General features: G+C 41.3%; 1 protein-coding gene across 1 annotated transcript in view; it reads left to right on the top strand.

Annotated features, from left to right (window-relative positions):
* The first annotated feature begins 570 nt into the window (after nucleotides 1-570).
* SMPD1 (sphingomyelin phosphodiesterase 1) overlaps nucleotides 571-27023 on the top strand; it is a 107492-nt gene continuing 81039 nt past the window's right edge. The window contains exon 1 of the mRNA XM_053708841.1: nucleotides 571-1764. Within this exon, the coding sequence (XP_053564816.1) occupies nucleotides 1591-1764 (174 nt within the window). The 5' untranslated portion in view covers nucleotides 571-1590. The remainder of the gene's footprint in view (nucleotides 1765-27023) is intronic.

Below are 27023 nucleotides of genomic sequence, written 5' to 3'. Positions count from 1 at the left end.
ATATTTATGTGTGTATGTGCTGGTGTGTATATGTATTTATGTGTGTGTGTATGTGCTGGTGTGTATACATATTTATGTGTGTGTGTGTATGTGCTGGTGTGTATATATATTTATGTGTGTATATGTGCTGGTGTGTATATATATTTGTGTGTGTATGTGCTGGTGTGTATATATATTTATGTGTGTGTATGTGCTGGTGTGTATATATATTTATGTGTGTATGTGCTGGTGTGTATATGTATTTATGTGTGTGTGTATGTGCTGGTGTGTATACATATTTATGTGTGTGTGTATGTGCTGGTGTGTATACATATTTATGTGTGTGTGTATGTGCTGGTGTGTGTATATATATTTATGTGTGTGTGTATGTTCTGTTGTGTATATATATTTCTGTTTGTGTTTTATGTCTCAGTATTACATTCCTCTTCCTGTATGCAGCAGAGCCCAGGTCCTGTATCCCCCTCCTTCCCTGGCCAGAGATCCCCTCCCTCTCTCTACCCTTACTCCTCCTCTCCTGACTGTCTTTGAGACTCAGCACCATCTCACAGCTCCTCCCCTGGGTGGTGACAGCTCTGGTGACTCTGGGTCATGAGATCTGACACACAGATAATCACATATTTACATATAGACATACAGGAAGAGGATTGCTGAGAAAAAGGCTGATACTTACTTACTTACACACACACACTGATACACACACACTGATACACATAAACAATTGTAATGTACACACACATGACTGACACACAGACAGCAGTAAGTACACACAGAGCCATTGGCACACAGACAGCAGTAACATATTTACAGAGGAACTGGCACACAGGCAGCAGTAAAGTATACACAGAGCCATTGGCACACAGACAGCAGTAACGTATTTACAGAGGAACTGGGACACAGACGGCTGTAACATACTTACAGAGGAACTGGCACACAGACAACAGTAACGTACTTACAGAGGAACTGGCAAACAGACAGCAGTAACATACACACAGAGGGACTGGTACACAGATAGCAGTAACAAACTTACAGAGGAACTGGCACACAGAGAACAGTAACATACTTACAGAGGAACTGGCAAACAGACAGCAGTAACATACACACAGAGGGACTGGTACACAGATAGCAGTAACAAACTTACAGAGGAACTGGCACACAGACAACAGTAACATACTTACAGAGGAACTGGCAAACAGACAGCAGTAACATACACACAGAGGAACTGGCACACAGACAGCAGTAACGTATACACAGAGCCATTGGCACACAGACAGCAGTAACATACTTACAGAGGAACTGGCAAACAGACAGCAGTAACATACACACAGAGGAACTGGCACACAGACAGCAGTAACGTATACACAGAGCCATTGGCACACAGACAGCAGTAACATACTTACAGAGGAACTGGCAAACAGACAGCAGTAACATACACACAGAGGGACTGGTACACATATAGCAGTAACATACTTACAGAGGAACTGGCAAACAGACAGCAGTAATAAACTTACAGAGGGACTGGTACACATATAGCAGTAACATACTTACAGAGGGACTTATAGAGGGACTTGCCCTAGAGGTTTACCCAGAACCATGGCCCTCATGTGGGAATTTCTCTTTGGGCTACTAATCTTCTGGGCTCCAGGGTCTGGATTTCCATTCTCTGCCCCCCTTGATCTGAAGCAGCTTGGGCTAAACTATGGATGGAGGAACCTGACTTGTCCAACATGCAAGATTCTCTTCACAGCGCTGGATCTCAGCTTAGAGGTAATGTAGAGTGCAATTGAGTATTGTCACTGTCCTTAAGGGTTTATTCTTCTTCTTTATATTTTACTGTGTGAGCTACATACCATAACTCTTTAACGATCTGATGATCTAAAGCTCTCTGTTCAGGTGACATGATCTAAAGCTCTCTGCTCAGGTGAGATGATCTAAAGCTCTGTGCTCAGGTGAGATGATCTAAAGCTCTCTGCTCAGGTGAGATTATCTAAAGCTCTCTGCTCAGGTGAGATGATCTAAAGCTTGCTGCTCAGGTGAGATGATATAAAGCTCTCTGCTCCGGTGACATGATCTAAAGCTCTCTGCTCAGGTGACATGATCTAAAGCTCTCTGCTCAGGTGAGATAATTTAAAGCTTGCTGCTCAGGTGAGATGATCTAAAGCTCTCTGCTCAGGTGAGATGGTCTAAAGCTCTCTGCTTAGGTGAGATGATCTAAATCTCTTTGCTCAGGTGAGATGGTCTAAAGCTCTCTGCTCAGGTGAGATGATCTAAAGCTCTCTGCTCAGGTGAGATGATCTAAAGCTCTCTGCTCAGATGAGATGATATAAAGCTCTCTGCTCAGGTGAGATGATATAAAGCTCTCTGCTCAGGTGAGATGATCTAAAGCTCTCTGCTCAGGTGACATGATCTAAAGCTCTCTGCTCAGGTGACATGATCTAAAGCTATCTGCTCAGGTGACACGATCTAAAGCTATCTGCTCGGGTGACATGATCTAAAGCTCTCTGCTCAGGTGAGATGATATAAAGCTCTCTGCTCAGGTGAGATGATCTAAAGCTCTCTGCTCAGGTGAGATGATCTAAAGCTCTCTGCTCAGGTGAGAGGATCTAAAGCTCTCTGCTCAGGTGAGATGATCTAAAGCTCTGTGCTCAGGTGAGATGATCTAAAGCTCTGTGCTCAGGTGACATGATCTAAAGCTCTGTGCTCAGGTGAGATGGTCTAAAGCTCTCTGCTCAGGTGAGATGATCTATAGCTCTCTGCTCAGGTGAGATGATCTAAAGCTCTCTGCTCAGGTGAGAGTATCTAAAGCTCTCTGCTCAGGTGACATGATCTAAAGCTCTGTGCTCAGATGAGATGATCTAAAGCTCTCTGCTCAGATGAGATGGTCTAAAGCTCTCTGCTCAGGTGAGATGATCTAAAGCTCTCTGCTCAGGTGAGATGATCTAAAGCTCTCTGCTCAGGTGAGATGATCTAAAGCTCTCTGCTCAGGTGAGATGATATAAAGCTCTCTGCTCAGGTAAGATGATCTAAAGCTCTGTGCTCAGATGAGATGATCTAAAGCTCTCTGCTCAGGTGAGATGATATAAAGCTCTCTGCTCAGGTGAGATGATATAAAGCTCTCTGCTCAGGTGAGATGATATAAAGCTCTCTGCTCAGGTGAGATGATCTAAAGCTCTCTGCTCAGGTGAGATGATGTAAAGCTCTCTGCTCAGGTGAGATGGTCTAAAGCTCTCTGCTCAGGTGAGATGGTCTAAAGCTCTCTGCTCAGGTGAGATGATCTAAAGCTCTCTGCTCAGGTGAGATGATCTAAAGCTCTCTGCTCAAGTGAGATGATCTAAAGCTCTCTGCTCAGGTGAGATGATCTAAAGCTCTCTGCTCAGGTGAGATGATCTAAAGCTCTCTGCTCAGGTGAGATGATCTAAAGCTCTGTGCTCAGGGGAGATGATCTAAAGATCTCTGCTCAGGTGACATGATCTAAAGCTCTCTGCTCAGGGGAGATGGTCTAAAGCTCTCTGCTCAGGTGAGATGACCTAAAGCTCTCTGCTCAGGTGAGATGGTCTAAAGCTCTCTGCTCAGGTGAGATGGTCTAAAGCTCTCTGCTCAGGTGAGATGATCTAAAGCTCTGTGCTCAGGGGAGATGATCTAAAGATCTCTGCTCAGGTGACATGATCTAAAGATCTCTGCTCAGGTGAGATGGTCTAAAGCTCTCTGCTCAAGTGAGATGATCTAAAGCTCTCTGCTCAGGTGAGATGATCTTAAGCTCTCTGCTCAGGTGACATGATCTAAAGCTTGCTGCTAAGGTGAGATGATCTAAAGCTCTCTGCTCATGTAAGATGATCTAAAGCTCTCTGCTCAGGTGAGATGATGTAAAGCTCTCTGCTCAGGTGAGATGATCTAAAGCTCTCTGCTCAGGTGACATGATCTAAAGCTCTCTGCTCAGGTGAGATGGTCTAAAGCTCTCTGCTCAGGTGAGATGATCTAAAGCTCTCTGCTCAGGTGAGAGGATCTAAAGCTCTCTGCTCACGTGAGATGATCTAAAGCTCTCTGCTCAGGGGAGATGGTCTAAAGCTCTCTGCTCAGGTGAGATGATCTAAAGCTCTCTGCTCAGGTGAGAGGATCTAAAGCTCTCTGCTCAGGTGACATGATCTAAAGCTCTCTGCTCAGGTGAGATGGTCTAAAGCTCTCTGCTCAGGTGAGATGATCTAAAGCTCTCTGCTCAGGTGAGAGGATCTAAAGCTCTCTTCTCAGGTGACATGATCTAAAGCTCTCTGCTCAGGGGAGATGGTCTAAAGCTCTCTGCTCAGGGGAGATGATCTAAAGCTCTCTGCTCAGGGGAAATGGTCTAAAGCTCTCTGCTCAGGTGACATGATCTAAAGCTCTCTGCTCAGGTGAGATGATCTAAAGCTCTCTGCTCAGGTGACATGATCTAAAGCTCTCTGCTCAGGTGAGATGATCTAAAGCTCTCTTCTCAGGTGAGATGATATAAAGCTCTCTGCTCAGGTGAGATGATATAAAGCTCTCTGCTCAGGTGAGATGATCTAAAGCTCTCTTCTCAGGTGAGATGATATAAAGCTCTCTGCTCAGGTGAGATGATATAAAGCTCTCTGCTCAGGTGACATGATCTAAAGCTCTCTTCTCAGGTGAGATGATATAAAGCTCTCTGCTCAGGTGAGATGATATAAAGCTCTCTGCTCAGGTGAGATGATCTAAAGCTCTCTTCTCAGGTGAGATGATATAAAGCTCTCTGCTCAGGTGAGATGATCTAAAGCTCTCTGCTCAGGTGAGATGATATAAAGCTCTCTGCTCAGGTGAGATGATATAAAGCTCTCTGCTCAGGTGAGATGATATAAAGCTCTCTGCTCAGGTGAGATGATCTAAAGCTCTCTGCTCAAGTGAGATGATCTAAAGCTCTATGCTCAGGTGAGATGATCTAAAGCTCTCTGCTCAGGTGAGATGATCTAAAGCTCTCTGCTCAGGTGAGATGATCTAAAGCTCTGTGCTCAGGGGAGATGATCTAAAGATCTCTGCTCAGGTGACATGATCTAAAGCTCTCTGCTCAGGGGAGATGGTCTAAAGCTCTCTGCTCAGGTGAGATGACCTAAAGCTCTCTGCTCAGGTGAGATGGTCTAAAGCTCTCTGCTCAGGTGAGATGATCTAAAGCTCTGTGCTCAGGGGAGATGATCTAAAGATCTCTGCTCAGGTGACATAATCTAAAGATCTCTGCTCAGGTGAGATGGTCTAAAGCTCTCTGCTCAAGTGAGATGATCTAAAGCTCTCTGCTCAGGTGAGATGATCTTAAGCTCTCTGCTCAGGTGACATGATCTAAAGCTTGCTGCTCAGGTGAGATGATCTAAAGCTCTCTGCTCATGTAAGATGATCTAAAGCTCTCTGCTCAGGTGAGATGATGTAAAGCTCTCTGCTCAGGTGAGATGATCTAAAGCTCTCTGCTCAGGTGACATGATCTAAAGCTCTCTGCTCAGGTGAGATGGTCTAAAGCTCTCTGCTCAGGTGAGATGATCTAAAGCTCTCTGCTCAGGTGAGAGGATCTAAAGCTCTCTGCTCACGTGAGATGATCTAAAGCTCTCTGCTCAGGGGAGATGGTCTAAAGCTCTCTGCTCAGGTGAGATGATCTAAAGCTCTCTGCTCAGGTGAGAGGATCTAAAGCTCTCTGCTCAGGTGACATGATCTAAAGCTCTCTGCTCAGGTGAGATGGTCTAAAGCTCTCTGCTCAGGTGAGATGATCTAAAGCTCTCTGCTCAGGTGAGAGGATCTAAAGCTCTCTTCTCAGGTGACATGATCTAAAGCTCTCTGCTCAGGGGAGATGGTCTAAAGCTCTCTGCTCAGGGGAGATGATCTAAAGCTCTCTGCTCAGGGGAAATGGTCTAAAGCTCTCTGCTCAGGTGACATGATCTAAAGCTCTCTGCTCAGGTGAGATGATCTAAAGCTCTCTGCTCAGGTGACATGATCTAAAGCTCTCTGCTCAGGTGAGATGATCTAAAGCTCTCTGCTCAGGTGAGATGATATAAAGCTCTCTGCTCAGGTGAGATGATATAAAGCTCTCTGCTCAGGTGAGATGATCTAAAGCTCTCTTCTCAGGTGAGATGATATAAAGCTCTCTGCTCAGGTGAGATGATATAAAGCTCTCTGCTCAGGTGACATGATCTAAAGCTCTCTTCTCAGGTGAGATGATATAAAGCTCTCTGCTCAGGTGAGATGATATAAAGCTCTCTGCTCAGGTGAGATGATCTAAAGCTCTCTTCTCAGGTGAGATGATATAAAGCTCTCTGCTCAGGTGAGATGATCTAAAGCTCTCTGCTCAGGTGAGATGATATAAAGCTCTCTGCTCAGGTGAGATGATATAAAGCTCTCTGCTCAGGTGAGATGATCTAAAGCTCTCTGCTCAGGTGAGATGATCTAAAGCTCTCTGCTCAGGTGAGATGATCTAAAGCTCTCTGCTCAGGTGACATGATCTAAAGCTCTCTGCTCAGGTAAGATGATCTAAAGCTCTCTGCTCAGGTGTGATGATCTAAAGCTCTCTGCTCAGGTGAGATGATATAAAGCTCTCTGCTCAGGTGAGATGATCTAAAGCTCTCTTCTCAGGTGAGATGATATAAAGCTCTCTGCTCAGGTGAGATGATATAAAGCTCTCTGCTCAGGTGAGATGATATAAAGCTCTCTGCTCAGGTGACATGATCTAAAGCTCTCTTCTCAGGTGAGATGATATAAAGCTCTCTTCTCAGGTGAGATGATATAAAGCTCTCTTCTCAGGTGAGATGATATAAAGCTCTCTTCTCAGGTGAGATGATATAAGCTCTCTTCTCAGGTGAGATGATATAAAGCTCTCTGCTCAGGTGACATGATCTAAAGCTCTCTTCTCAGGTGAGATGATATAAAGCTCTCTGCTCAGGTGAGAGTATCTAAAGCTCTCTGTTCAGGTGAGATGATCTAAAGCTTTCTACTCAGGGGAGAGTATCTAAAGCTCTCTGTTCAGGTGAGAGGATCTAAAGCTCTCTGTTTAGGTGAGAGGATCTAAAGCTCTCTGTTCAGGTGAGAGGATCTAAAGCTCTCTGCTCAGGTGAGAGGATCTAAAGCTCTCTGTTCAGGTTAGAGGATCTAAAGCTCTCTGTTCAGGTGAGAGGATCTAAAGTTCTCTGTTCAGGTGAGATCTAAATCTCTCTGCTCTGGTGAGATGATCTTGTCAGTATTGTGAGGTCCCTCAATTTTTTTTAGAAAGGCAAATCTTAGCTTGGGAGCTTCTTATACAGCTATATAGGGTTCTGGATGTGAAGGAAGGAGAGACACATACATTGTAATATAATGCTGAAAAAAAAGCCCCCAAAGATTTGATGTGATCTCCATGATGGCAAGTTTTTGATCAGGCCTTAAGAGTTGTAACCTACATTTATGTATGGACAGAGAGACCTATACATTAAAATACAGACATAAACAAACAGACATAGGTATTAGATACAGATATATAATCACAGTCACAGGTACAAACACACAAACACAGGTACAGAAACACAGGCATAGAAGCTGTCTGAGTGTCTGTGTATTTGTCTGTACTTGTGCTTGTGTATCTGTACCTGTTTGGGTGTCTGTACTTGCATTTGTGTGTCTGTACCTGTGCTTGTGTGCCTATACCTGTGCTTGTGTGCCTATACTTGTGCTTGTGTGTCTGTACCTGTGTTTGTGTGTCTGTACCTGTCTGTACCACGTGCCTGTGCCTGTGTTTGTCTATGTTTGGTCTGTATCTTTGTCTGTGTAGCTGTATCTGTACCACGTGCCTGTGTTTGTCTATGTTTGGTCTGTATCTTTGTATCTGTACCCTGTGCCTATGTCTATGTGCCTGTATTTGGTTTGTACCTGTGTATCTGTAGCTGTATCTGTACTGTGTGCCTATGTCTGTGTAGTTGTATCTGTACAGTGTACCTGTGTTTGTCTATGTTTGACCTGTATCTTTGTCTGTGTACCTTTAGCTGTACTGTACTGCGTGCCTGTATCTGTGTGCCTGTGTTTGGTCTGTGTCTTTGTTTGTGTACCTTTAGCTGTATCTGTACTGTGTGCCTGTATCTGTGTGCCTGTGTTTGGTCTGTATCTTTGTCTGTAAACATGTAGCTTTATCTGTACCGTGTGCCTGTTTCTGTGTGCCTGTAGCTGTATCTGTACCATGTGCCTGTTTTTGTCTGGTTGCTCTGTATCTTTCTCTGTGTGCCTGTAGCTGTATCTGTACCATGTGCCTTTGTTTGTCTATGTTTGGTCTGTATCTTTGTCTATGTTCCTGTAGCTGTATCTATACCGCGTGCCTGTATCTGTGTTCCTGTGTTTGTCTAAGTTTGGTCTGCATCTTTGTCTGTATACCTGTAGCTTTATCTGTACCGTGTGCCTGTGTTTGTCTGTTTGGTCTGTATCTTTGTCTTTGTACCTGTAGCTGTATCTGTACCGTGTGCCTATGAGGTCCATTCGGAACTTGAGGGCCCGTGTTTCTGGCGAGCCTGCAGACAGACATCACCGGAATTCAACCCGATCGAGTACGATCGGGTGGATTGACACCCCCTGCTGGCGACCAATTGGGGTGCTGAATATGGTGAGTGTATTGCTCTCCGCATTCAACGAGGTCTGGCGGACCTGATCCGCACGGTGCCTGTGTTTGTCTATGTTTGGTCTGTATCTTTGTCTGTAAAACTTGTAGCTGTATCTGTACTGTGTGCCTGTGTTTGTCTGTTTGGTCTGTATCTTTGTCTGTGAACCTGTATCTGTACTGTGTCCCTGTGTCTGTGAACCTGTAGCTGTATCTGTACTGTGTGCCTGTGTCTCGTGCCTGTGTTTGTTTATGTTTGGTCAGTATCTCTGCTGTGAACCTGTAGCTGTATCTGTACTGTGTGCCTATGTCTGTGTGCCTGTGTTTGTCTATGTATGGTCTGTATCTTTGTCTGTGAACCTGTATCTGTACTGTGTGCCTGTGTCTGTGAACCTGTAGCTGAATCTGTACTGTGTGCCTGTGTCTGTGTGCCTGTGTTTGTCTATGTTTGGTCTGTATCTCTGTCTGTGAACCTGTAGCTGTATCTGTACTGTGTGCCTGTATCTGTGTGCCTGTGTTTGGTCTGTATCTTTGTCTGTGAACCTGTAGCTGTATCTGTACTGTGTGCCTGTATCTGTGTGCCTGTGTTTGGTCTGTATCTTTGTCTGTGAACCTGTAGCTGTATCTTTACTTTGTGCCTGTGTCTGTGTGCCTGTGTTTGTCTATGTTTGGTCTGTATCTTTGTCTGTGAACCTGTATCTGTACTGTATGTCTGTGAACATGTAGCTGAATCTGTACTGTGTGCCTGTGTTTGTCTATGTTTGGTCTGTATCTCTGTCTGTGAACCTGTAGCTGAATCTGTACTGTGTGCATGTGTCTGTGTGCCTGTGTTTGTCTATGTTTGGTCTGTATCTTTGTCTGTATAACTTGTAGCTGTATCTGTACTGTGTGCCTGTCTTTGTCTATGTTTGGTCTGTATCTTTGTCTGTAAAACTTGTAGCTGTATATGTACTGTGTGCCTGTGTCTGTGTGCCTGTGCTTGTCTATGTTTGGACTGTATCTTTGTCTGTAAAACTTGTAGCTGTATATGTACTGTATGCCTGTGTCTGTGTGCCTGTGTTTGTCTATGTTTGGTCTGTATCTTTGTCTGTAAAACTTGTAGCTGTATCTGTACTGTGTGCCTGTGTTTGTCTGTTTGGTCTGTATCTTTGTCTGTGAACCTGTAGCTGTATCTGTACTGTGTGCCTGTGTCTCGTGCCTGTGTTTGTCTATGTTTGGTCTTTATCTTTGTCTGTATAACTTGTATCTGTATCTGTACTGTGTGCCTGTGTTTGTCTGTTTGGTCTGTATCTTTGTCTGTGAACCTGTAGCTGTATCTGTACTGTGTGCCTGTGTCTCGTGCCTGTGTTTGTCTATGTTTGGTCTGTATCTCTGCTGTGAACCTGTAGCTGTGTCTGTACTGTGTGCCTGTGTCTGTGTGCCTGTGTTTGTCTATGTTTGGTCTGTATCTTTGTCTGTAAAACTTGTAGCTGTATCTGTACTGTGTGCCTGTGTTTGTCTATGTTTGGTCTGTATCTTTGTCTGTGAACCTGTAGCTGTATCTGTACTGTGTGCCTGTGTCTCGTGCCTGTGTTTGTCTATGTTTGGTCTGTATCTTTGTCTGTGAACCTGTATCTGTACTGTGTCCCTGTGTCTGTGAACCTGTAGCTGAATCTGTACTGTGTGCCTGTGTTTGTCTATGTTTGGTCTGTATCTCTGTCTGTGAACCTGTAGCTGTATCTGTACTGTGTGCCTGTGTCTCGTGCCTGTGTTTGTCTATGTTTGGTCTGTATCTCTGCTGTGAACCTGTAGCTGTGTCTGTACTGTGTGCCTGTGTCTGTGTGCCTGTGTTTGTCTATGTTTGGTCTGTATCTTTGTCTGTAAAACTTGTAGCTGTATCTGTACTGTGTGCCTGTGTTTGTCTATGTTTGGTCTGTATCTTTGTCTGTGAACCTGTATCTGTACTGTGTCCCTGTGTCTGTGAACCTGTAGCTGAATCTGTACTGTGTGCCTGTGTTTGTCTATGTTTGGTCTGTATCTCTGTCTGTGAACCTGTAGCTGTATCTGTACTGTGTGCCTGTTTCTGTGTGCCTGTGTTTGTCTATGTTTGGTCTGTATCTTTGTCTGTGAACCTGTAGCTGTATCTGTACTGTGTGCCTGTGTTTGTCTGTTTGGTCTGTATCTTTGTCTGTAAAACTTGTAGCTGTATCTGTACTGTGTGCCTGTGTTTGTCTATGTTTGGTCTGTATCTTTGTCTGTAAAACTTGTAGCTGTATCTGTACTGTGTGCCTGTGTTTGTCTATGTTTGGTCTGTATCTTTGTCTGTGAACCTGTATCTGTACTGTGTCCCTGTATCTGTGAACCTGTAGCTGAATCTGTACTGTGTGCCTGTGTTTGTCTATGTTTGGTCTGTATCTCTGTCTGTGAACCTGTAGCTGTATCTGTACTGTGTGCCTGTGTCTCGTGCCTGTGTTTGTCTATGTTTGGTCTGTATCTCTGTCTGTGAACCTGTAGCTGTATCTGTACTGTGTGCCTGTTTCTGTGTGCCTGTGTTTGTCTATGTTTGGTCTGTATCTTTGTCTGTGAACCTGTAGCTGTATCTGTACTGTGTGCCTGTGTCTGTGTGTCTGTTTTTATCTATGTTTGGTCTTTATCTTTTTCTGTGAACCTGTATCTGTACTGTGGGCCTGTGTCTCTGTGCCTGTGTTTTGTCTATGTTTGGTCTGTACTGTATCTTTGTCTGTGAACCTGTATCTGTACTGTGTGTCTGTGTGCCTGTGTTTGTCTATGTTTGATCTTTATCTTTTTCTGTGAACCTGTACCTATATTGTGTGTCTGTGTCTGTGTGCCTGTGTTTGTCTATGTTTGGTCTTTATCTTTTTCTGTAAACCTGTATCTGTACTGTGTGCCTGTGTCTCTGTGCCTGTGTTTTGTCTGTTTGGTCTTTATCTTTGTCTGTGTACCTGTAGCTGATGGTAAGGAGTAAAGGTGAAATATTCTTTTACTCATAAGTTCCCCAAATCCAAAAAAATGTTCTCTTCAAAAAGGGCCAACTTAATCGATCAAAGGCCTTTTCCGCATCAGTAGAGACCAGGACAATTGGCAAATTAGAGATTTGGGCATGCTCTATCAGACGCAAATTTCTGATAGTGTTGTCTCTGCTCTCCCTCAGCAACACAAAGACCGCTTGATCTACGTGGACAATTGAAGGAAGCATACAGTTAAGTCATCTAGCTATGATTTTGGCGTAGATTTTGATGTCACCGTTTAGTAATGATATTGGGTAATGATATTCCTAATCTGCAACTTCAGCAGAACATTCATAATGATTTCTTGTGCTGAAAATCTACTCTGATTTATTTTTTATGATTAACTACTTTTGTACTGCATGTGTTGTGCAGCCGTGTCTGAGGATATAATAATCTAATGCTCTCCACTCTAGTGAGATTAGAAAAGGTCTCATCCCGCAAAGCATTTTATAAACACAAATGTTATCTTGTAGTATTCTGAATGTGAACGAGAGACAGATACTGTGCATTATAATTGGGTATAAATGTGCATGAGCATGTAACAGGGTGTACACGTGTATGTGTGTGTATGAGCATGTAACAGGGTGTACAAGTGTATGTGTGTGCATGAGCATGTAATAGGGTGTACACGTGTATGTGTGTGTGCATGAGCATGTAATAGGGTGTACACGTGTATGTGTGTGTGTGTATGAGCATGTAATAGGGTGTACACGTGTATGTGTGGGTGTATGAGCATGTAATAGGGTGTACACGTGTATGTGTGTGTGTGAACAGGTAACAGGGTGTACAAGTGTATGTGTGTGTATGAGCATGTAATAGGGTGTACAAGTGTATGTGTGTGTATGAGCATGTAACAGGGTGTACACGTGTATGTGTGTGTGTGTGTATGAGCATGTAATAGGGTGTACACATGTATGTGTGTGTGCATGAGCATGTAACAGGGTATACACATGTATGTGTGTGTATGAGCATGTAATAGGGTGTACACGTGTATGTGTGTGTATGAGCATGTAATAGGGTATACAAGTGTATGTGTGTGTGTATGAGCATATGATAGGGTGTACACGTGTATGTGTGTGTATGAGCATGTAATAGGGTGTACACGTGTATGTGTGTGTATGAGCATATGATAGGGTGTACACGTGTATGTGTGTGTATGAGCATGTAATAGGGTGTACACGTGTATGTGTGTGTGTATGAACATGTAATAGGGTATACACATGTATGTGTGTGTATGAGCATGTAACAGGGTGCACATGTGTATGTGTGTGTGCATGAGCATGTAACAGGGTGTACATGTGTATGTGTGTGTATGAGCATGTAATAGGGTGTACACGTGTATGTGTGTGTGCATGAGCATGTAACAGGGTGTACACGTGTATGTGTGTGTGCATGAGCATGTAACAGGGTGTACACGTGTATGTGTGTGCATGAGCATGTAATAGGGTGCACATATGTGTGTATGAGCATGTAATAGGGTGTACACGTGTATGTGTGTGTGTATGAGAATGTAATAGGTTGTACACGTGTATGTGTGTGTATGAGCATATGATAGGTGTACACGTGTATGTGTGTGTATGAGCATGGAATAGGGTGTACACGTGTATGTGTGTGTGTATGAGCATTTAATAGGGTGTACACGTGCATGTGTGTGTATGAGCATGTAATAGGGTGTACACGTGTATGTGTGTGTGTATGAGCATGTAACATGGTGTACACGTGTATATGTGTGTGAGCATGCAACAGGGTGTACACGTGTATGTGTGTGTATGAGCATGTATCAGGGTGTACACGTGTATGTGTGTATGAGCATTTATCAGGGTGTACCTGTGTATGTGTGTGTATGAGTATGTAATAGGGTGTACACGTGTATGTGTGTGCATAGCATGTAATAGGGTGTTACATGTGTATGTATGTGTATGAGCATAAAATAGGGTGTACACGTGTGTGTATGAGCATTTAATAGGGTTAACATGTATGTGTGTGTATGAGCATGTAATAGGGTGTACACGTGTATGTGTGTGTGTATGAGCATGGTTACTGGGTGTACACGTGTATGTGTGTGCATGAGCATATAATAGGGTGTACACGTGTATGTGTGTGTAAGAGCATGTAATAGGGTGTACACGTGTATGTGTGTGTATGAGCATGTTATAGGGTGTACACGTGTATGTCTGTGTGTATGAGCATGTAATAGGGTGTACATGTGTATGTGTGTGTATGAGCATGTAATAGGGTGTACACGTGTATGTGTGTGTATGAGCATGTAATAGGGTGTACACGTGTATGTGTGTGTATGAGCATGTAATAGAGTGTACACGTGTATGTATGTGTTTATGAGCATGTAACATGGTGTACACGTGTATGTGTGTGTATGAGCATGTATCAGGGTGTACACGTGTATGTGTGTATGAGTATGTATCAGGGTGTACACGTGTATGTGCGTGTATAAGTATGTAATAGGGTGTACACGTGTATGTGTGTGCATGAGCATGTAATAGGGTGTACATGTGTATGTGTGTATGAGCATGTAATAGGGTGTACACGTGTGTGTATGAGCATTTAATAGGGTGTACACATGTATGTGTGTGTGTATGAGCATGTAATAGGGTGTACACGTGTATGTGTGTACATGAGCATGTATAGGGTGTACACGTGTATGTGTGTGTGTATGAGCATGTAATAGGGTGTACATGTGTGTGTATGAGCATGTAATAGGGTGTACACGTGTATGTGTGTGTACGAGCATGTAATAGGGTGTACACGTGTATGTGTGTGTATGAGCATGGATACAGGGTGTACACGTGTATGTATGTGCATGAGCATATAATAGGGTGTACATGTGTATGTGTGTGTGTGTATGAGCATGGTTACAGGGTGTACACGTGTATGTGTGTGTTTATGAGCATGTGATAGGGTGTACATGAGTATGTGTGTGTGTATGAGCATGTAATAGGGTGTACCCGTTTGCATGTAATAGGGTGTACATGTGTGTGTATGAGCATATAATAGGGTGTTGACGTGTATGTGTGTGTGTATGAGCATGTAGTAGGGTGTACACGTGTATGTGTGTGTATGAGCATGTAATAGGGTGTACACGTGTATGTGTGTGTGTGTATGAGCATGTAATAGGGTATACCCGTGTGCATGTAATAGGGTGTACATGTGTGTGTATGAGCATATAATAGGGTGTACACGTGTATGTGTGTGTATGAGCATGTAATAAGGTGTACACGTGTATGTGTGTGTATGAGCATGTAATAGGGTGTACACGTGTATGTGTGTGTGTGTGTATGAGCATGTAATAGGGTGTACATGTGTATGTGTGTGTATGAGCATGGTTACAGGGTGTACATATGTATGTATGTGCATGAGCATGTAATAGGGTGTACATGTGTATGTGTGTGTGTATGAGCATGGTTACAGGGTGTACACGTGTACGTATGTGCATGAGCATGTAATAGGATGTACAAGTGTATGTGTGTGTATGAGCATGTAATAGGGTTGTACATGTGTATGTATGTGTGTATGAGCATGTAATAGGTTGTACAAGTGTATGTGTGTATGAGCATGTAACAGGGTGTACCCATGTATGTGTGTGTATGAGCATTTAATAAGGTGTGCATGTGTATGTGTGTGTATGAGCATGTAACAGGATGTACAAGTGTATGTGTGTATGAGCATGTAATAGGGTGTTCACATGTATGTGTGTGTATGAGCATGTAACAGGGTGTACACATGTATGTGTGTGTATGAGCATGTAATAGGGTGTACACATGTATGTTTGTAGTGTATGAGTATGTAACAGGATGTACAATGTGTATGTGTGTATGAGCATGTAATAGGGTGTTCACATGTATGTGTGTGTATGAGCATGTAACAGGGTACACATGTATGTGTGTGTATGAGCATGTAATAGGGTGTACACATGTATGTTTGTATGATAGATGTAACAGGGTGTACACGTGTATGTGTGCATGAGCATGTAATATGGATGTACAAGTGTATGTGTGTGTATGAGCATGTAATATGTACATGTGTATGTATGTGTGTATGAGCATGTAATAGGTTGTACAAGTGTATGTGTGTATGAGCATGTAACAGAGTGTACAAGTGTATTTGTGTATGAGCATGTAACAGGGTGTACACGTGTATGTGTGTATGAGCATGTAACAGGTGTACACGTGTATGTGTGTGTATGAGCATGTAATAGGGTGTACACATGTATGTGTGTGTGTGGATGAGCATGTAACAGGGTGTACACGTGTATGTGTGTGTATGAGCATGTAATAGGGTGTACACATGTATGTGTGTGTGTGTATGAGCATGTAACAGGGTGTACACGTGTATGTGTGTGTATGAGCATGTAATAGGGTGTACACATGTATGTGTGTGTGTGTATGAGCATGTAAAAGGGTGTAACACGTGTATGTGTGTGTATGAGCATGTAATAGGGTGTACACATGTATGTGTGTGTGTGTGTGTATGAGCATGTAACAGGGTGTACACGTGTATGTGTGTGTATGAGCATGTAATAGGGTGTACACATGTATGTGTGTGTGTGTGTATGAGCATGTAACAGGGTGTACACATGTATGTGTGTGTATGAGCATGTAATAGGGTGTACACGTGTATGTGTGTGTATGAGCATGTAATAGGGTGTACACATGTATGTGTGTGTGTGTATGAGTATGTAACAGGATGTACAAGTGTGAAAAAGGAGGATTAGTGCGCGCTACAGGATAGTATTACTATACACTACTCTAAAGATACAATCCCTGTGATGTATCACATACAAGTAAAAACACTAGCGAAGCCTAAGCTTCAAGATAGAGTGAGTGCGCTTACAAGCTAAAAGTATACACACCATATAAAAAATGATCAAATTTAATAAACGTGGATATGCATAATATACACAATACATAAAACTTTACTTAGGGACGTCTCCCTGTAAATCCAGGATATATATTAAAAACTGAGATATAAAAATTCTTAACACTTGCTAAATTAAATGCATACTAAATCCTAAATAGACTATGCAAACATGTTTCAGACAGCGGTATATAGAAGCATATTATTATAAAATGCTATCTCTCTATGAAAATATAAAACTGTATGGCATAACACTATTAATAGTCGTATGTGGCAGATATAAAAACAAAATAGAATAGAATAACTAGAAAGCGACAAGTTCATATGTATAATTTCAGTGCAGGTAGCCGTATGCAATCAGCGTAGGCGTTTCAACAATTGCAAAGAATGACAGCTTAGATTCGTTTGCTGTTAACTTGCTCCACAAAAAGTGCAAGGTTACTATACCGTAAGTTCAGAGGGTGTTACCGCAAAGTTAGATCTTTCGGTCAGAGCTTGGACGCAACTGTAGTCACCCGCCGTTCCTGGGGATAGAAGTGTACAGACCTCTGCACATGTGAGTCGGCGTCTGACGTCACAGATTCCCCATCCGCTCTTCTCAATCCGATTTCTGATGTTCCAACAGCGTAAAGGAAAACAGCTGATTACTGTATCCGTATGTCAGCCCGCTGTTTAGGGAGACTTGCCTGCTGTAGGTGTACTTGTTTCTCCAGTAGAACGGTGGGGCACAAGTTCTTCCTCACCTTTGGATATGTAGAGATGATATTAACCCGGGTTAAAGTTGCAGTAAAGACTGCAATAAAATGTCCTTCTTTCAAAGTCACAATGTCACAAGTGCAAGTGACGCGTTTCGCCCTCCCTTGGCTTATCAAGATGCATGTAATGTATGTGCTGTGTATGAGCATGTAAACGGGTGCACAATGTGTATGTGTAGTGTGCATGAGCATGTAACAGGGTGTACATGTGTATGTGTGTGTATGAGCATGTAATAGGGTGTACACGTGTATGTGTGTGTGCATGAGCATGTAACAGGGTGTACACGTGTATGTGTGTGTGCATGAGCATGTAACAGGGTGTACACGTGTATGTGTGTGCATGAGCATGTAATAGGGTGCACATATGTGTGTATGAGCATGTAATAGGGTGTACACGTGTATGTGTGTGTGTATGAGAATGTAATAGGTTGTACACGTGTATGTGTGTGTATGAGCATATGATAGGTGTACACGTGTATGTGTGTGTATGAGCATGGAATAGGGTGTACACGTGTATGTGTGTGTGTATGAGCATTTAATAGGGTGTACACGTGCATGTGTGTGTATGAGCATGTAATAGGGTGTACACGTGTATGTGTGTGTGTATGAGCATGTAACATGGTGTACACGTGTATATGTGTGTGAGCATGCAACAGGGTGTACACGTGTATGTGTGTGTATGAGCATGTATCAGGGTGTACACGTGTATGTGTGTATGAGCATTTATCAGGGTGTACCTGTGTATGTGTGTGTATGAGTATGTAATAGGGTGTACACGTGTATGTGTGTGCATGAGCATGTAATAGGGTGTACATGTGTATGTATGTGTATGAGCATAAAATAGGGTGTACACGTGTGTGTATGAGCATTTAATAGGGTGTACACATGTATGTGTGTGTATGAGCATGTAATAGGGTGTACACGTGTATGTGTGTGTGTATGAGCATGGTTACTGGGTGTACACGTGTATGTGTGTGCATGAGCATATAATAGGTTGTACACGTGTATGTGTGTGTGTAAGAGCATGTAATAGGGTGTACACGTGTATGTGTGTGTATGAGCATGTTATAGGGTGTACACGTGTATGTCTGTGTGTATGAGCATGTAATAGGGTGTACATGTGTATGTGTGTGTATGAGCATGTAATAGGGTGTACACGTGTATGTGTGTGTATGAGCATGTAATAGGGTGTACACGTGTATGTGTGTGTATGAGCATGTAATAGAGTGTACACGTGTATGTATGTGTTTATGAGCATGTAACATGGTGTACACGTGTATGTGTGTGTATGAGCATGTATCAGGGTGTACACGTGTATGTGTGTATGAGTATGTATCAGGGTGTACACGTGTATGTGCGTGTATGAGTATGTAATAGGGTGTACACGTGTATGTGTGTGCATGAGCATGTAATAGGGTGTACATGTGTATGTGTGTATGAGCATGTAATAGGGTGTACACGTGTGTGTATGAGCATTTAATAGGGTGTACACATGTATGTGTGTGTGTATGAGCATGTAATAGGGTGTACACGTGTATGTGTGTGCATGAGCATGTATAGGGTGTACACGTGTATGTGTGTGTGTATGAGCATGTAATAGGGTGTACATGTGTGTGTATGAGCATGTAATAGGGTGTACACGTGTATGTGTGTGTACGAGCATGTAATAGGATGTACACGTGTATGTGTGTGTATGAGCATGGATACAGGGTGTACACGTGTATGTATGTGCATGAGCATATAATAGGGTGTACATGTGTATGTGTGTGTGTGTATGAGCATGGTTACAGGGTGTACACGTGTATGTGTGTGTTTATGAGCATGTGATAGGGTGTACATGAGTATGTGTGTGTGTATGAGCATGTAATAGGGTGTACCCGTTTGCATGTAATAGGGTGTACATGTGTGTGTATGAGCATATAATAGGGTGTTGACGTGTATGTGTGTGTGTATGAGCATGTAGTAGGGTGTACACGTGTATGTGTGTGTATGAGCATGTAATAGGGTGTACACGTGTATGTGTGTGTGTGTATGAGCATGTAATAGGGTATACCCGTGTGCATGTAATAGGGTGTACATGTGTGTGTATGAGCATATAATAGGGTGTACACGTGTATGTGTGTGTATGAGCATGTAATAAGGTGTACACGTGTATGTGTGTGTATGAGCATGTAATAGGGTGTACACGTGTATGTGTGTGTGTGTGTATGAGCATGTAATAGGGTGTACATGTGTATGTGTGTGTATGAGCATGGTTACAGGGTGTACATATGTATGTATGTGCATGAGCATGTAATAGGGTGTACATGTGTATGTGTGTGTGTATGAGCATGGTTACAGGGTGTACACGTGTACGTATGTGCATGAGCATGTAATAGGATGTACAAGTGTATGTGTGTGTATGAGCATGTAATAGGGTGTACATGTGTATGTATGTGTGTATGAGCATGTAATAGGTTGTACAAGTGTATGTGTGTATGAGCATGTAACAGGGTGTACCCATGTATGTGTGTGTATGAGCATTTAATAAGGTGTGCATGTGTATGTGTGTGTATGAGCATGTAACAGGATGTACAAGTGTATGTGTGTATGAGCATGTAATAGGGTGTTCACATGTATGTGTGTGTATGAGCATGTAACAGGGTGTACACATGTATGTGTGTGTATGAGCATGTAATAGGGTGTACACATGTATGTGTGTGTGTGTGTATGAGCATGTAACAGGATGTACAAGTGTATGTGTGTATGAGCATGTAATAGGGTGTTCACATGTATGTGTGTGTATGAGCATGTAACAGGGTGTACACATGTATGTGTGTGTATGAGCATGTAATAGGGTGTACACATGTATGTTTGTATGTATGAGTATGTAACAGGGTGTACACGTGTATGTATGTGCATGAGCATGTAATAGGATGTACAAGTGTATGTGTGTGTATGAGCATGTAATAGGGTGTACATGTGTATGTATGTGTGTATGAGCATGTAATAGGTTGTACAAGTGTATGTGTGTATGAGCATGTAACAGAGTGTACAAGTGTATTTGTGTATGAGCATGTAACAGGGTGTACACGTGTATGTGTGTGTATGAGCATGTAACAGGGTGTACACGTGTATGTGTGTGTATGAGCATGTAATAGGGTGTACACATGTATGTGTGTGTGTGGATGAGCATGTAGCAGGGTGTACACGTGTATGTGTGTGTATGAGCATGTAATAGGGTGTACACATGTATGTGTGTGTGTGTATGAGCATGTAACAGGGTGTACACGTGTATGTGTGTGTATGAGCATGTAATAGGGTGTACACATGTATGTGTGTGTGTGTATGAGCATGTAACAGGGTGTACACGTGTATGTGTGTGTATGAGCATGTAATAGGGTGTACACATGTATGTGTGTGTGTGTGTGTATGAGCATGTAACAGGGTGTACACGTGTATGTGTGTGTATGAGCATGTAATAGGGTGTACACATGTATGTGTGTGTGTGTGTATGAGCATGTAACAGGGTGTACACATGTATGTGTGTGTATGAGCATGTAATAGGGTGTACACGTGTATGTGTGTGTATGAGCATGTAATAGGGTGTACACATGTATGTGTGTGTGTGTATGAGTATGTAACAGGATGTACAAGTGTGAAAAAGGAGGATTAGTGCGCGCTACAGGATAGTATTACAAAGATACAATCCCTGTGATGTATCACATACAAGTAAAAACACTAGCGAAGCCTAAGCTTCAAGATAGAGTGAGTGCGCTTACAAGCTAAAAGTATACACACCATATAAAAAATGATCACATTTAATAAACGTGGATATGCATAATATACACAATACATAAAACTTTACTTAGGGACGTCTCCCTGTAAATCCAGGATATATATTAAAAACTGAGATATAAAAATTCTTAACACTTGCTAAATTAAATGCATACTAAATCCTAAATAGACTATGCAAACATTGTTTCAGACAGCGGTATATAGAAGCATATTATTATAAAATGCTATCTCTCTATGAAAATATAAAACTGTATGGCATAACACTATTAATAGTCGTATGTGGCAGATATAAAAACAAAATAGAATAGAATAACTAGAAAGCGACAAGTTCATATGTATAATTTCAGTGCAGGTAGCCGTATGCAATCAGCGTAGGCGTTTCAACAATTGCAAAGAATGACAGCTTAGATTCGTTTGCTGTTAACTTGCTCCACAAAAAGTGCAAGGTTACTATACCGTAAGTTCAGAGGGTGTTACCGCAAAGTTAGATCTTTCGGTCAGAGCTTGGACCGCAACTGTAGTCACCGCCGTTCCTGGGGATAGAAGTGTACAGACCTCTGCACATGTGAGTCGGCGTCTGACGTCACAGATTCCCCATCCGCTCTTCTCAATCCGATGTTCGATGTTCCAACAGCGTAAAGGAAAACAGCTGATTACTGTATCCGTATGTCAGCCCGCTGTTTAGGGAGACTTGCCTGCTGTAGGTGTACTTGTTTCTCCAGTAGAACGGTGGGGCACAAGTTCTTCCTCACCTTTGGATATGTAGAGATGATATTAACCCGGGTTAAAGTTGCAGTAAAGACTGCAATAAAATGTCCTTCTTTCAAAGTCACAATGTCACAAGTGCAAGTGACGCGTTTCGCCCTCCCTTGGCTTTATCAAGATGCATGTGACAGGTAACTCAAAGTCTTTTAAATGATCCATTCACTTATGATTGGTTAGTGAGTTTAATTGCTAAGGTAACACCCTCCAGGTAGTTAAGGTGGTATATACTTTCTTTTGTCTTTGAAATCTTTCTTTCTTAATTGCTAAGGTAACACCCTCCAAGTGGTTAAGGTGGTATATGCTTTCTTTTATCTTTGTAATCTTTTTTGCTTGGTGTCTTTCTAATACCAGTGTATAGAAAAAGTTGATGGAGTACATGTGCACATAATACACATTGGAGCATATGTCATATATAGTAGTTGTGTCATAACATTAAAGCCATACTATACACATTGGTGTTTCTACCCATAGATATAGTTTTAGACACATAAATAGCTAAATGTATTTATTACAATTTGATTAAAACTATTAGATAACTGCCCAGAATGAGAAAAATATATTATATTAAGAAGGTATTTGCACATATTCATTAAAAAGTATTATAGAAAATAAATAAACACTGATATTGTGTCCAACTATGAAAAGCAAGTGAATAAATAAATAGCAATAGGTCTACAGTCATAATTATATAAGGTTAACAGTGAACCTATCGAACCAACTGCTAAACTAATGATGGAATTAATTGAGTGAAATCAGAATTATATAAAGTGCATGTGCATGTGAATATAAAGTGCTGCTTGAAAAATTCTATTCAAATAAAAATGGAGAGAGGTCCAGATCTGAGTTGAGACCTTTTGGAAATAAAGTGTCATACTTGTAAATCAATTCAGCTTCTTGTATTAAAAGTGTTTTCTCCTTGTTGCCTCCTCTCCAGTGTCCCTTGACTTTTTTAATCCCCCAATAATTAAGTGCTTTAGTGTCACCGTAGTGTTTTTCTTTGAAGTGTTTATAAAGTGAAGTGTCATCCCTACCCTTTTCTATACATAATAAATGTTCCCTAATCCTATCTTTGAGGGATCTGGTTGTTTCACCAAAGTAAAAAAGATTACATGAACATTTTAGTGCATAAATAATATTTTTGTGGGTACACCTGATTAACTCCTTAATTTGAAAATTAATTTCTAAACTGTTTATTTTTAGGGCCTTCAGTTTAGAGCTGTGTTTGCAGGCCTTACATGTATAACAGGGAAAGAAACCTACTGGTATTTTGCCCTCCAAGTCTTTTTGTGTTAAATTATTATTAGTCCTTTTAAGTTCACTGGGAGCTAGTAACATTCTAAAATTGTTCGCTCTTCTAAAAATAAAGGTCGGTTTATCTGCCAATTTATTCCCAATTATGGCCTCGCTTCCATTGAGTTGTAATTCAGTTTGTGTGCACTTGCAAACCGTTAAATATGCTGTCGAAAGCAATATCGTTTAACGACTGTTTCCAATGGCGCGGACTTCGGCTGCCGAAAAGATCTTCGCGTCCCATAAAAACTAATAGAAGCCGTTAATCGATAAATTATACCAGGTTTCCAATGAAAGCGCTAACCGTTAACACACTGTCGGAGGCTGTCGATACATTGAGACATATTACCCCCAGCTCAACTAGGTGTAAAATAATGCAAGTGTTTTAATGTAGAAATAAATTGTTATAAGTAATATTTATTGTTGTCGCATGTATATAAATAGTTGAACTTATATTCTAATAGAAATATCAGTATATATTTAAATATAATAATATATGCAAGAACATATCTACAGAATGCAAACTAGACCTATGCCTAGGGCAGCAATCAATATTACTTATATTTATGAAGTGTTAAATATAATTATATTAGAAAATAGTATTTGATTATTAAAAATATGGATAAGTGTTTCTTTATTTTTCTTGAGAGGTGATCACCGGTAAGGAGCACGGACGTTAAACGTAAATTCTATAGTGTAAGGTCGGGTTACCTTAGCAACTAATTGATTTTCAAGAAATCTGACGTCAGATGGAAGCGTTAACACAACGTTAACTTACAGCTACACGAAAAGAGCGACTGCACGCTATCCGCAAATTATTTCAATGGAAACCTGGTACTAAAATGGAGCCGTAAATTACTTTTAGCTGTCGGCCGCTTCGGTAGCTTACGGCTCCATTTTTAACGACTCAATGGAAGCGAGGCCTTAATTGTCTTCCTTTAGAAGGGGCCAGTGTTTCCTTATTATTTTTTTTATTATATTATGGTCTGCATTATAATCCGTAATAAAGGGAACATTAATTTGATCACTGTCTTCTCTTTTTTTGGTCTTATATTCTAGAAGATCGTTTCTATTAGTTGAACGTGCTTTAATAATTGCGTTATCAATTTCTGATTTCTCATATCCCCTGTCCTCAAATTTTTCTGCTATTACAATAACTTGATACTCAAAGTCTTCTATCCTTGAACAATTTCTTTTAATGCGTAATGTCTACCCATAGGGGATGTTATCCTTCCAGGTTTTCAAATGGCAGCTCTCTGCATGAATTAAATTATTGCAATCGACTGGTTTAAAATGGGTCTTAGTTTCTAATTTGTCCTCAATAGCCATAATCTCCAAATCAAGGAAGTTGACCTCAGTTTGACTTTGATTACATACAAATTTGAGACCATAATTATTGGAATTCATCCTCTCAAAAAGTTTATTCAGTTCACTCTCAGGGCCTTTCCAAATTAATAACAAGTCATCTATATAGCGCTTATAGAGCACGAGGCTCACACCGAGAGGGTCATTATTGAAGAACTCTTCTTCCCAGAACCCCATAAACAAATTTGCATAACTCGGTGCGAACCTCGTGCCCATGGCTGTGCCCTCTACCTGTCTGTAAAATTTGTTATCAAAAGAAAATAAATTGTGCTCTAATATGTATTGGATACTTTTTATTATGAATTCACTTTGTTTGGCTTCCATATTTGTATCATTATATAGAAATTTTTTGACTGCTGTTATTCCCTGTTGGTGATCAATAACAGTGTACAGTGATGATACATCGCACGTGGCGATTATCATTCCTTCCTCCCATTTTATAGAATTTAAAATATTCAGTAATTGAGTTGAATCTTTCAAATGTGAATTCAATCTAGTTACATAAGGTTGTAAAAACCGGTCTATATATTGAGATAGATTGGCAGAGATCGAATTTATCCCGGATATAATGGGCCTCCCTGGTGTATTTATAAGACATTTGTGCACTTTTGGCAGGAAATAAAAGATAGGAATTTTAGAATGTTTAGGTGTTAAATAGTTAAATTCACTTTCATTAAGAAGTCCCTCAGATTTCCCTTCAGTGAGGATTTTATTTAATATTTTAATAAATTTATCTGTAGGATTCATTGGTAGTACTTCATATGTTTTCCTATCGTTTAAAAGTCTGTATGCCTCAACCATATACTTGTCTGAGGTCTGTACACTTCTATCAGAGGTCTGTACACTTCTATCCCCAGGAACGGCGGTGACTACAGTTGCGGTCCAAGCTCTGACCGAAAGATCTAACTTTGCGGTAACACCCTCTGAACTTACGGTATAGTAACCTTGCACTTTTTGTGGAGCAAGTTAACAGCAAACGAATCTAAGCTGTCATTCTTTGCAATTGTTGAAACGCCTACGCTGATTGCATACGGCTACCTGCACTGAAATTATACATATGAACTTGTCGCTTTCTAGTTATTCTATTCTATTTTGTTTTTATATCTGCCACATACGACTATTAATAGTGTTATGCCATACAGTTTTATATTTTCATAGAGAGATAGCATTTTATAATAATATGCTTCTATATACCGCTGTCTGAAACAATGTTTGCATAGTCTATTTAGGATTTAGTATGCATTTAATTTAGCAAGTGTTAAGAATTTTTATATCTCAGTTTTTAATATATATCCTGGATTTACAGGGAGACGTCCCTAAGTAAAGTTTTATGTATTGTGTATATTATGCATATCCACGTTTATTAAATGTGATCATTTTTTATATGGTGTGTATACTTTTAGCTTGTAAGCGCACTCACTCTATCTTGAAGCTTAGGCTTCGCTAGTGTTTTTAGGATGTACAAGTGTATTTGTGTATGAGCATGTAATAGGGTGTACACGTGTATGTGTGTGTATGAGCATGTAATAGGGTGTACACGTGTATGTGTGTGTATGAGCATGTAATAGGGTGTACACGTGTATGTGTGTGTATGAGCATGTAATAGGGTGTACATGTGTATGTGTGTGTGTATGAGCATGTAATAGGGTGTACACGTGTATGTGTGTGTATGAGCATGTAATAGGGTGTACATGTGTATGTGTGTGTGTATGAGCATGTAATTGGGTGTACACGTGTATGTGTATGTGTGAGCATGTAATAGGGTGTACACGTGTATGTGTGTGTATGAGCATGTAACAGGGTGCACATTTGTGTGTGTGTGTGTGTATGAGCATTTAATAGGGTGTACACGTGTATGTGTGTGTATGAGCATGTAATAGGGTGTACATGTGTATGTATGAGCATGTAATAGGGTGTACACGTGTATGTGTGTGTGTGAGCATGTAATAGGGTGTACACGTGTATGTGTGTGTATGAGCATGTAACAGGGTGCACATTTGTGTGTGTTTGTGTATGAGAATGTAATAGGGTGTACACGTGTATGTGTGTGCATGAGCATGTATCAGGGTGTACATGTGTATGTGTGTGTATTAGCATGTAATAGGATGTACAGGTGTATGTGTGTGTATGAGCATGTAATAGGGTGTACACGTGTATGTGTGTGTGTATGAGCATGTAATAGGTTGTACAAGTGTATGTGTGTGTGTATGAGCATGTAATAGGGTGTACATGTGTATGTATGAGCATGTAATAGGGTGTACACGTGTATGTGTGTGTGTGAGCATGTAATAGGGTGTACACGTGTGTGTGTGTGTATGAGCATGTAACAGGGTGTACACATGTGTGTGTATGAGCATGTAATAGGGTGTACATGTGTATGTATGTGTATGAGCATGTGATAGGGTGTACACGTGTATGTGTGTGTATAAGAATGTTATAGGGTGTACACGTGTATGTGAGTGTGTATGAGCATGTAACATGGTGTACGCGTGTATGTGTGTGTGAGCATGCAACAGGGTGTACACGTGTATGTGTGTGTATGAGCATGTATCAGGGTGTACACGTGTATGTGTGTGTATGAGTATGTAATAGGGTGTACACGTGTATGTGTGTGCA

This window comes from Bombina bombina, chromosome 3, assembly GCF_027579735.1.
Source record: "Bombina bombina isolate aBomBom1 chromosome 3, aBomBom1.pri, whole genome shotgun sequence".
Taxonomy (NCBI): domain Eukaryota; kingdom Metazoa; phylum Chordata; class Amphibia; order Anura; family Bombinatoridae; genus Bombina; species Bombina bombina.
This window is presented reverse-complemented; position numbering and strand designations above follow the sequence as displayed.